The sequence below is a fragment of the Haemorhous mexicanus genome, chromosome 7, assembly GCF_027477595.1.
Source record: "Haemorhous mexicanus isolate bHaeMex1 chromosome 7, bHaeMex1.pri, whole genome shotgun sequence".
Classification (NCBI taxonomy): domain Eukaryota; kingdom Metazoa; phylum Chordata; class Aves; order Passeriformes; family Fringillidae; genus Haemorhous; species Haemorhous mexicanus.
In genome coordinates this window covers 29,321,717-29,334,051 of record NC_082347.1, presented here as the reverse complement: position 1 = coordinate 29,334,051, position 12,335 = coordinate 29,321,717, and the positions used below count along the sequence as shown (strand labels likewise).

Here is a 12,335-nt window from a genome sequence, read left to right as displayed (position 1 = left end):
CTTCAACCTGACAAGAGACACAAGAAATGACAGACTACATTCTGTGATAGTTCACACAAAAAGGAAAGGAAAAAGATCCAAACTCAGTAACAGGAACATTATTCAGTATATATAGGATGCTTCTGCAGGTGCATGACTTTGAATTAGGTCCTCCAGAAGAGCCACATGGTATAAGTCATAGCCACCACTGGCACACTTATGATCAGTCTTGAAGAATCAGAAATTTTTGACACTCTTCTTTATGCACCATAACTACTGTCATTCAGGGAATACCCTTCCTGATCCCATGCCAGCTTGCTGCTCTCATCCTGTTGGCATTCTTTAAAGCCCACCTGGATGAAGGTCTTAGTGAAAGGAAAACAAATTTGGGGTGGTAGTGCAGTGAAGTCTTAGAAAGTGGAACAGTCACAGCAACCAAGCTGCAAGTTTCTTTATGCTAAACACTGCTCATGTGTTGGTTCATTTTCCTCTGTCTTTTAGCTAAAAGATATCAGTGCAGTGCTACTGGAGCCCCCATTCCTGTCAGAGAGCCTGCAGAAGATAACAGCCTACCAGTGGTGACCAGCTGGGTAAGCGATGAGAAGTGGAAGACTTCCAAAGAGCTCTGGGACAAAGACTCATGTCTTTATGCAAATCCTACTACATTGCCTCTCCACTGCAAGTCACTGACATTCTTTAAACTATCCCTTCGTTCCTTAGCTTTTACACAACTGTTGAAGCAGATGGAAAACAGCTCTTTTTTTCTTGATATTGAACCAATTGCTCTTAAACCAAAAACTGTTTAGTCATGGCAAGGCATGGTCTGGTTTAGGTCGTTGCAAGCCAAGATCCAAACTGACACCTCAGACTCTGTAAGCTGCAGTGCTCAGAGCAGACATTACTTAAGCCAGCAGCACAAAAGACATATATTGCCTTTACTTCAGGGCAATATCCTCCACTATCACCCTCCTTTCAAATGCCAATGGCAGGCTGAGGGCCAGTCTCCTGCTGTCCACAGAGTGAATCAACACTTCTTTAGGAGGGCCAGGCTGCTATCTTAGGACACTAGAGCTTCACTTCCCACCTCAGGGCATGAGCTTGCATCCTCTGAGTGACAGGTTCAGCCTCATCTGGGAGGAGTAACGGTGGAAGCTGAGCCTGGTTAGAGGCATCTGCACCTGGGGCTCTCGCCGTGCAAGAAAGGTCCATCCCTCTGTGTCCCTTCCCGCCCCTAAAAGCAGTCATTTGAAAGGCGGGGAGGGAACAGACACCACTCTAATTGTAGGAGTGAAACCTGGCATCCTCCTGCTCATCTACCTTTGCACTCCATTTCTGTTTCTCTTTGAACCTCTGGTACAGCTTGTCAGGTCGCTGCCCTCCTGAGAGATCAGAAAAAAAAAATAAAACGGTGATTACTATTGTACACTGATATGCAAGCTGGAGAAAGAGAGAGAGAAAAGGAGAGAGAGAACAGCCTCCATGTGTCAGACTATGAAAGGGCTTCGACTGAAGCCACCTGAAAAACAAACCCTTAATTTAAATGTTAATGAAAGTGTTGAAGAAACATCAGAGGCTTTCATTTCTCTACAAGGAACAGAATCACCAGGTCTAGAATTTATGGCCCCCTTCACCTCCCCTCTCTTCTTCTCTGCTCCATCAGCCACAGAAGTAAGGAAAGGAAAAAAACCCTAATTTTAACATTAACTCCACACTTCCACCCTAGGATGCAATTGCTAAATTATCTGTTGGCAGGACACTGATCAAAGGTGGAAAAACAAAGGCACACTGCACAACCGAGCAAAGGTAAACAGCAGCCAAGGTCTGGTGAAGTTACCTTCTCCCACTGCAAACTTTAAAAGCAAAGAGAAAACAATCACAAACTGGAAATGGAAACCTCAAACCATAAGGTTGCCAGCCCCCTCAACTAAGTTTCTTCTGTCACATCGATTAAACAGTCATGGATTCTCCTGTGCAAACCATGCAGCACAAGAAAGATGCCTCCTCCAAGCTTTCTGAGACAGACTTTCCCCTCAAGCAAGGGGAAAAATGATAAAAAACTGCAGGGGGAGGGGAAAAAAAAATTCAATATGCAACACAGCTCAACACAATTAGAAACAGATGTCTGCGTTCCAAGTCAGTCAGCTACTGCCTCCCAAAACCTGCTCACCTGCCTGCAACCACTAGTGAGTCAATTCACACAGTCACAGAAAATATATACATTAGAGTACTGGCCAAAAGTGACAAAAAGGGAGGAAGCCATCAATCTTGTGAGCTTTAGAGGGCAAAAGAAAGAAATTGAAGTGAAGAAAGGTAAGCTGCAGTTTCTCAATTCATAGAAATGTTTGCATATTTGTTTGTTTCTAGAGGAGAGGGAAAACAGACATGTGTTCATGCGTTCACCCATGTGAAGAAGACCAAATAGAGCTATTATCACACAATTAAAGAAGGTAAAACAAAGTCTTCTTCCTCCCAACATCAAGGGAACAGTCAGGGCAGATGGATAAGACACAGGTGTCATTTTAGCTCCAGAGGGGAGAAACTGATACTCATTTCCTGCTCCTCAGCTTTAGGGTGAAAGAGCACCAAGTCAGTTATGACTATTGCATATACCTAGAAATCCACATCCAGATCGCCCTCTGAGGTCAGTAAAAGATGGCAGTTAATGCCACCACTAACTCTGCACGTCCACTCTGGGATCTCACAGTTGAGCAGGTTCTTCCTGCCCTGCTTAAGAAACAGCTGCAGGTCAGAGTCCCCTCTCAATTATTCAAACCGACCAGGCTATAGGAAGATCCCCAAGGACAGCAGAGCTATTGCTGCCGGCTGTTTTGCTGGCCATGCACAAACCCCAACAAAACTCAGTAGTTACTTCTCCCAAGTCCTAGCAGACTCAGAGAGGTTAACTGCACAAAGCAAGGTCAAAGCAGAGCACACGACAGCAAACAGCTCATCTTGATATGCAGTAGGGGAAACCTGCTGATAAAATCGGAGTAAGAAATGAGGGCGGGGGAACATTATCCAACATTTTAACTTCTACCCATCAGGGCTTCAATTGCACAGTTAAAACCACTGCAAAGTTGCTCTGATTCAAGTGGGTTGTTTTGCTCTAAGGCAACCTGCAAGATCAGATTGTTACACTTTCACAAGAAGTTTCTAGGTAACCATTAAAAAGAAGCCCTCAAAATTAATCATTTTGATCACTCCCAATGGGAGAAAGACCCATTCAGTAAAGTAACCTTTCTCTTCCTTTCTTTACCCAATGAGTTTAGAGCACATTTTAGAATTTGCCTGAGGTTGCCCACAGAAGCAGAGATCTCCTCAGATATTACTTCCTCATAATAATCCATGGGAGAGGCAATTAGGTTAAAATCAGCATGTTCAAATACAGGAGTTGGGACTCAACTAAAACACTGCATAAACAGAAGAGTCAGCCTTGCTTTTTAAATTTAGCTGTTCAGGTAAGTGCATATTTTCCTTTAAATTAAGCATCCAATGCAGACAGCTAGTCTTCTGTACAAACTTTCCTTCTCTCTGCAGTTAACCTGCACTTCAGCAAGGCAATATCCACAAGGAGAGGTCACTACTGCAGCAGACTAATGACAGAAACAGAAGAGACTGTCTCTTGGGCTTACACACCCAAAGCATGTTTCTGTCACAGTAGGGCAGTTTATGATTGCCCCAAAGTATACCAAGGGTTTTCTATTTACAACTGAAACCTGGCATCCTGCTCCTCATCTACAGTCGCATATTGGAAACCATTTGTGTGCCTCCATCTTCTCTTTGCTTCTTTTAAAATCTGACACACTTTGAGTACAGCATCTCATGATAAATATTTAAATATTTAAAAATGAAAATAGCAAATGCCAGTGGCCAGACCTGGCAGGAGAAGTCAGCTTAGATCTGAGTAGTTTTTTAAAATCAACGCAAAAAAAAATCTGAATCCAAGATTAATAATGAACCTAACATGAAGGTGCACTTTTTTCTTTCCCCTCCAGTTTACATTGTACACTGCTCCCATCTCTTCCCTGGCTACTGCCACCTCAAGGAACCACAAAGACTGAAGGTTCCACTTCTCTACCAAAAAGTCCCGAGTTTGCCTCACTTTGCACATTTGAATTGGTCCACTGCACTTAGGCTTGCCCTGGTCCCTGAGCACACATAAATCACTGCAGTAAGCACCAGCAAATGAAAGTTTAACATCTCCGTGATGCAGAATTCAAAAGGCAAATGAACTCGTGGGGGGAAGAGGATTATGAGCAGCTAAGAAACGTAGTTTAGGGTACACAGCAGAGTAAGTACAGCATTTTACTAAGCCATGGAGAAGGACAGCTTCGGAGATCAATTAAACCAGTGGCTGAAAGAAGCTGAGGTACCCTTATTTTAAGTGTCCTACTTTAAGAACTCTCTCAGAGTCTCCTCTAGTCACTTATGAGACTTGCAATGTGTGACCTGCTCTTCAAAGCACACTGATCAGCAAAACTTTGCAGACTTGCTGAAAACCCAGAATGAACACAATGCCCTCCCATCCCCATTACCCTGCAGAGCACTGTTAGGGATCCCCAAAGCAATGAAGCTCCACCAACACACATGGATGTCAAGACAATTCCATGGCTGAAAAAGTTATGTAAAGGACTAAGCACAGTTTTCCCCTGCACAGTATGAAGGTATGATCCAATATTCTTGGTACCCTTTTTATACCTTTTCCCCTACTTAATCTCCCTTATAGGAATCATTCTGTTTGCAGACTCAGAAACATCCAGAATAGCACCACTACACTAAGAACAAGGAAGCCTCCTCCTCCAGCTCCGCACATCTATAGGATGATCTCTGTTGTGACACAAGGAAACTATGGACAAATCAAAGCAGAATACCTAAGGGAAAATGACTGAAACCAGAGGAGCTGTGCTCTAAGAGCACAAGTCTCGAATGTTTAGCCTGAGTGTACAGGCACTGTCCTCTAGAGTAGCAGTCCAGCAGTGCAGGACTACAGCAGGCACAGCAAAAAGCCAGAGGTGGGTCAGGAGCATATGGGATACTTTGTAAGAAGCTTCACACAGAGGAAGATATCACTGAAAAGATGAAAAGTTTCACAACATTAACAGCTGAAGTTCAGTAAGAATACCACCCTGACTACTCTAGAGAGTCTAAGTCCTGGCAAACTTCCAGGTCAGGAAACTACAACTTCTCCAAAGCAATTTTGAATGGCTAGAGTTGGAGCTCTCCCCACCCTGCACAGAACCGCTTTGAGCTCTGTGTGTCCATAGTAGAGACAGCTGCCATTTCTTAGCATCAATGGGCCAAAATACTTAGGTGGTTGGAGCCTGATTCTCCAGCAGTTATACAGCAGAATTACCTGTCCTTATGGAGGAGATCTCAGTTTACATCAGCACAATTGAGAAGGGAGAATCAGAAGGTCATGCTAAATGTTTAGAAGGAAGTGGAGGTTATAGGCCATGTTCAGCCTCAGTGGGGAACATATGTGTCCAAGCTCTGGCTAGAAGGATGGGGACTGCAAGAGAGGAAAAGCTTTAGACATAAATGCATAAGGAATGCATATGGATGAAAAATGGGCTCTTGCAAATAAAACAGAAACCACAGAGCTCCCCAAAGCAGACTTTCCTAGAAACCAGATATTATCTTTTTGATACTCATGCTCATTAGACAGCAAGTAATAAAACCTATTAGTGAAAAATTCATCTCCCCTGCCCCTTGCCCGGGCCAACCCCCACCACATGCCCTCCTGCTCTGATCCTCTCTCTCTTCTAGGATGGGTGCGATTTGTTCTGAGAAGCGACAGGTTTATAGGTTAGCCGACACCTTCTCTCTGTGGAATTTTAATTAACTTCTCCCATCGTCAATATGTTAAGGAGCAGGGTTCCCATTATACGAGGTCAGCAGCGTGTTTCAGGCCCTGCTATATCAGCCGTCAAATTGAAGAATTAATGACGTGGCTAATTGGCTCTAATTCTCCACACCCCCCTCCCTAAAATATGGAGGGGTAAGGGGAGGGTGCAGTAGGCTGAGCTAGTGGGAGAGGCTGGTACAGTCCACAGTCTCATAAAAAATGAGAGTGCACAATTTAAGCCCACTTGTTCATGGGTTAGCTGTTCCACCACCTCCAATTTATCACCCTGCAGGGAGGACGGGGAGGGGTGGGGAGACTGAGGGTAAATATTGTGACAGAGAGTGTGCACAAGCATGCACACCACGGAGAGGAACACCATCCTGACAAGAGGCCACGGCAGTAGGTCACCACTTAGGAGTAGGAAGCAGAATGCCACTGGCCTCTAACCAGCCTCAGTGCCTGAGCCAGAGCCTGTCTGCCAGAAAAGGGACCCTTGCAGCACAGAAAACAGAAAAGACCTTCTATCTCACATCTTGCAGTGGCACTAACACACACGGCTATTCTTCAAAAACACTAATTGTCTCAAACACTCAGAGCAAAGGAACAAGGCAACAGCAAAACCATAGCAAGCCTAGAGTGTCATTTCCCTGATAAAACCATTAGCTCCATACCACTAAGTTTCTGCTGCCTGCAAAACAAACTTGGAAATTTAACAAGGACCACAGTTGTGGACAGTATCTTGGTTTTGCACAAGCCTAAAATTCAGCAGTTGCAGAAATCACATGAGCAGCAACAGCAGCTCTTCTTCCCCTCTTCCCTGAGGTATGCTGAAGAAGACCCTCTCTTCCCTCCAGGCCAGTTTAACAGGGAACCAAAGAGACAGATCACTGCTGGTTGGTGCAAGATTTTAACAGTGAGAGTTTCTCAGATTTTCACTTCCTCAATAACAGGAGCACTTCAAAGACCACCCTGGAAGATACCGGTGTATGTATTGCCCTTGCCTCCCATGCTGAAGCTGTACTTGTAGCATTATGCCGGCACTAGAAGCACAGAGCTACAGGCAACAGAGGCTGGAAAACCACACCCCTGAACTCCACTTCATCTTTGCCAGTTCAACATGTTCAAAAACACCTGAGTTCTAACCACTGCATGCAGCTCTCAAGCAGGGACCTTTTTGCTCAGCATCTCTTCTGACAGAGAATGAGAATACAAGTTGGCATCTTTTCAGCACAGAAAATCTCAAGAGGATCCAGCTCACTGTTTCTACTTAGCAAGTCAGCATTCCTTCCTCAAAAAAGAATAAACAGATCCCACCTGTGGCACTAAGAGGAACCCAGGGCCACCTTCATGGCCCCTTTATAAGGGGATCACTCTGCTGGTATAGGAAATAAGGACCACATGCTCTCCCCTGAGCTCCTGCTGCAAGCACAAGCACCTGATCAGCCTCCACACAAATTAAGTCCCTGAACAGTCACATTGGTGCCTTACAAAGATTTGTGGACACACAGCCTATCCAACTCCTTTACTTCTCTCTGATGAAAATTGGGAATAAAGAGATCTGTTACCTTAATAATGGGCTGATAGCAATGGACCACACTCGATCCTCTGTCTGCACTGTATGTAGACACTGACCAACTCTGCCCGCGGACAGGGACCAAACCTAAAGAGAGAGATGCATGTTATGCCACATCACCCAAAACTGCAGAAGGTAGGATGCATGCTGCTAATGTTGTGCTGGAAGAGCTGCCCGAACTTCCATGCTTACCTTCCCACAGACCCTCTCCCTGAATTCCAATTACTTATTTTGGGGGAGCAGAGCCTTCAATTGCTGACAGAATCAAGCACTTGAAGTCAGCTTAAAGTATGACCTTCCACCCCATGGTAACAGAGAGAGCACTCCCATCACCACTTGCTCTCTAAGGCAGCACTTAACACAAACTCCTCATCTTCTGTAGTTAAATAGATGACAAACTAGGATTTGTTCAAATCTGTTCTCTTGAACAGTGTGGGAAGACTTAGTAGCATCCCCGAAAATTTTCCATTAATATTAACTATAAAGTTAATCATTCACCAGCCTGTAAAATAATCTTCTTTTATAAGACCCCCTCTTAAGACCAAGTTTTTCAAGTGTACTCCAGGCTGCTTTCAAACTGGCTGCCCTTGCTCACTGACAGTATGAGAGAATTGCTTCCCTCCCTCAACAGTGCAAACACGCACATCTCCTTCCACCACTTCACCCCTTTGTTTCTGGGTCCTAATAAAGGCCCCAAAATTCTTTCTGGGGCCTCTGCTAGTGGCCCTCATTTTCTCCACCTTGCCATCATTCTTGGCCTACAGGACTCAAGCCCCCCAGTTGTCTGTAACCAACCCCCAGTGTTTTGCTTCAAGACTTCAAAGCGCGGAGTGCCCTATTTGTTTGTTTGTTGATAATGCCCAGGATTGCAGGCTATTCTTGTCAGCGGGGAATTTAGCACCTAGTGTCAGCAAAAGCAGCAGAAAAGCTTAACTCCTTTAAGGCATCCCTATCTCCTACAGGTTAAAAATATTGCTCAGAGCACACTATCTGCTGCCTATCACACAGGAATGTACATTAACAGCTCTTCAAGGCTTAGTCCTAATCAACACTCAGCAGAGCCCTCAATAGCTTAGACACTTAGAGCCCCTTTAAAAGGTTGGTAGGGATTCCCTTCCACCCTCCAAGAGTCTCATTCACGCAAACAAGACAGCCTACAAAAGAGACGATAAAAAATAAGAGGTGAACATCCCCAGAGTATATGCTGTGAGGAGCACTGTGTGGGCAAGATCTTACACTAGCTCTAAGAAAAACAGCTTGAAATTCCCCTCTGGCCTTCAGGAATTTGTTCTCAAGGTCGAGGATGTCTGTCCTCCAGCTGTCAGAGAAGTAGCAAGAAGGCACTCTCCCAGAAAAGAGGGTCCACAGACCAGAGAGAAGCAGCACTGCTGAAGTGTGAGACAAAGCAGCATCAAGGTCTTGCTCCCAGGAGGCAAACAGCAATCCAAAAATTGCCTTTTGCATTGGAACACTGCTTGCTTTACTTGGAAGTGATTTTACACAGGAGTACATCTGTACAGAGGGACCAACAAAAATAAGTCGGGTCATGCTGCTTCCCACACTTCCTACAAAACCTTGAAAGAGACATTTAAGTCTTTCCTTGCTTCAGCTTCCCCTCTTGTAAAACAGCAATTAGCTGGTTTTCCTCTTACTCCATGAATGCTCTGATATAAACCAGGGACCAAGAGCGTCTATCAGCCTACCCAGAGTAAAAGCCCACATATAACCTTCAACACACAGCAACCACTTCCAACAATGAAACAAGTGGTTGTGAAGACACTACAGGTACTGCATCATGCTAGCAGGATAAGGGTGAAACATCTGTGTAGAGCTTCCTAAACTGATCAAACAGAGCTGATTACAGCTCAGATGAACAACTCTCCAGGTCCACACAGGAACAAAGCATTGCCAACCAGATCCAGAAGGACAAAAATCAATAAGGTCCTGCCCCAAAAAGAAATAGCCAAAAATTATGTGACAGGACCCAGTGATGACAGCTAGAAGAGAAAAATGGGAGCTAACAATACTCATAGTCTAACTTCATTCCTGGTTTGCAAACCAAGAACTGCTGGGAAAAAAAAGCCAAACAAGAAAACCCCCACACAAATAAATAAACCACAAAATTAGTAAATAACCACAGATTTGGAAAAGACATCATCCTATCCTTTACAGAGACTGCATATAAAACAGAGAGTATGTTAAACCACATTGCAATGTTAAATCACAAAACAAGGATGGGTTTGGGATCCATACATCAAATTTCACATTAACTGGCATGCATCTCCACTACAGTGCAGATGGATGTACAGGGAAAGAAGCAAAACATCAGCTGCTGTCTTCTGCATTTCCAAGTTTAAGCCAGCAGCTGATGCTGTAAATTACTGCCAAATCTCTTTCTAACAAGCCTGGCAGAGCAAGCATCTTTTCAGAGACATGAGCCAAGACAGTCAGCATTCCTCTTGCAAGGAGTACAGGGCTCACAACAGCTCTGCTGACACTTAAATATTCATGGCACAAGACCTCTGAAGTCACCTCTACAGCAGCACCTGCAGCTGCTGAAACACTCCCTGCTCACCTTTGCTGTTCGGTCCCGGGAGCCGCTGACAATGAGGCCACCTTGAAAGTCCACACAGTTCACCTCCTGCTCATGTGCAGAGAACTTGACGCTGTAGGAGCCATGGAGCTTGTGAAGGACAATACTTCCATCTCTGAAAAACAAATCCACAGGCAGGGAATTTGTACCTCTTGGACATGCACCTTTTACTAATGCTTTGGAGTGCTACAAAAAGACCAAGACTGGTCTCTGACGGGCTGAAATTCATGCAGCATTATTAACCCTCCACTCTTCACACATCACCTGTTCTCTTGCAATTCCACATCTGGCCAGTTAAAGCCTAATCTGATGCACATGAAAATTTTCCTGGCTATCTTTCCACTCTTCACTTTGTGTTAAGCTGCAGAAAGTATTGCAAAGCAGCCATTCCTCCTCCTACCGCTTTGAGCTTGCCAGAATCCTGTCTGTGTGCTGAATGGCTAGAGTAAGGGAACAAGTGAGAGGACATTCTCACCCATGTCCAAGCCTCAGCTTTTCATTCATTTCAGAGCAGCCATGCAGGGTGCTTTGAATTAACTACCCAGATATTTAGACCTTTTTCAACCAACACAGTTACTAGAATTTTAAATGCAAGCCTTCATTTTCATCTGAATTTTGGTCTACAGTTCACAGGATAAAGTCCCACCCAGGGCAGACAGCCATGCTTGTCTCCCCCAATTCTGTGCTCAACTGCTGTGTATATTTTTATAGTTTTAGCTATTAATGAAAGTCCTGTCACTTGCTGTAACTGTAAAAGTCCAGTCAAATGCAAAATGAATTGGAGAAGTGTGTGTGTGCTGGAAGGCTTGGCAGTTTTTTCCCTCTCCACTTTTATATCAGTGGGTCTAATAAACACACACTTGTTTCTAGAAAACTTCCTGCACTACTGCAGTCCCAGCTAACCAGCAGTACTGATTATGAGAACAGTCTAGCTACCCTGGCTCTAACAGGGAAAGAAATGAAATCTGTACAGCAGTCAGGCTTGCCTGATCAGTCATTCCCGATTCAACAATCCTGTGGACATCAACAGAAGTTTACAGAGCAAAGGACACCTTTTAAGGTCAACAGTATGAGACTCAGCTCTTCACTGCTGCAGGAGAAGCTTTTTCAAGCCAAAACCAAAATTGTAAGAGAGGAAGCAGCAGCAGCAGCTGACCACAGCCAAGCATGAGGACGCTGTGTAGCAAAACTGGCTCCTCTGCTCTGGGCTGGAGTTACACAGAATCTTTCCAACCTTAGTGGCAAAACCCTTGGGCTCCTTCATTCACCCAACTTACCCCCCTCCACTGACAATGTGTGAGTTGACAAGAACAAAGCGACACACGTCCTCCTGGTGGCCAGAGAAGATGGCTTGAGGGTGATGCTGCAAACCTGTCCCCTCTGCACAGAGCTGGTAGGCCTGGATGTTCTCCGCTTGAGACAGGTAGAGATATTCGCCATCCAGCTCCATCCAGGGCATCAAACTGCAAACAGACAGCAGATTGGGAGCATGCAGGAGTGGGGAGAAGAAAACAAAACAAAACAACCTCACACAGAAAAAGAAAAAAAATTCCATATGCAAACATATCAACATAAACAAATTCCTGCTCAAGAAAAGTGAAGTTGGAGTGGCAGGTGACATGAAAAAGCAGGGCTTAATACAGCAGCAAAGCTATAAGTGAAGCTTCTCCAGCAACACAAAAAGCAGATTACACTCCCTGCATTTTTCTAATCCGGAGCTGAGGAAAAGGAAGCATGGAATCTCCAAAAGAGAAGATGGCCAAAAGTCTAGTGAACATAGATAAGAAATACTTAAGGGCCCCCAAACCTCCACATGAGCTCTGTACTTTTTAAGAAACTAGACTAGGTGTTGGTGAGCTATGTTGAGCATTTCTAAGAGAGCATTCAAAGTGAGGCTGTTGGTGCAAACAGTCACTCTCGATCCTGAACACCATTTGCTGGTGCCCAGCAGAGACCACAAAGCTGCCACTGCTCCACACATCTCTAAGCAGGGGTGCATGTCACCAAAATACCACAGATCTTCCTACAGACAGAAAGTCACCTGCCTCCTGCACTCTGAGGCTACCCAAGAACTTTATGCTCATCATACAGAGGACGTATTGTTCTACATTCACACCTATTCCCCTGCTGAGGGGGTTTCTCTTGCCCATCTTTTAGAAGAGCCCATATGCCCTTTCTGCCCATTGCTTTATGAGAGACAGTGGCAGGTTTGTATGGAATGGACAGGTTCCAGGCCATGAGCAGTGGAGCCAAAAAAACTATTCCAAAGTATTCTGAAGATGTTACATATGGAAAAAATGCTTTACCTTCTGGGAGATCAAGAAGAGGACAAGACACTCATGAAA

The 12,335-nt window shown here is 44.6% G+C and overlaps 1 protein-coding gene across 2 annotated transcripts in view; it reads right to left on the bottom strand.

The window, feature by feature from the left end:
- Positions 1-12,335, bottom strand: part of FBXW4 (F-box and WD repeat domain containing 4) — a 59,854-nt gene that overhangs the window by 34,174 nt on the left and 13,345 nt on the right. For both annotated transcript variants that reach the window (XM_059851827.1, XM_059851825.1), the window contains exons 3-5: positions 11,268-11,453; positions 9,973-10,105; positions 7,390-7,484 (exon numbers count right to left, since the gene is read on the bottom strand). In XM_059851827.1, coding sequence (XP_059707810.1) covers positions 7,390-7,484; positions 9,973-10,105; positions 11,268-11,453 — 414 coding nt within the window. The remainder of the gene's footprint in view (positions 1-7,389; positions 7,485-9,972; positions 10,106-11,267; positions 11,454-12,335) is intronic.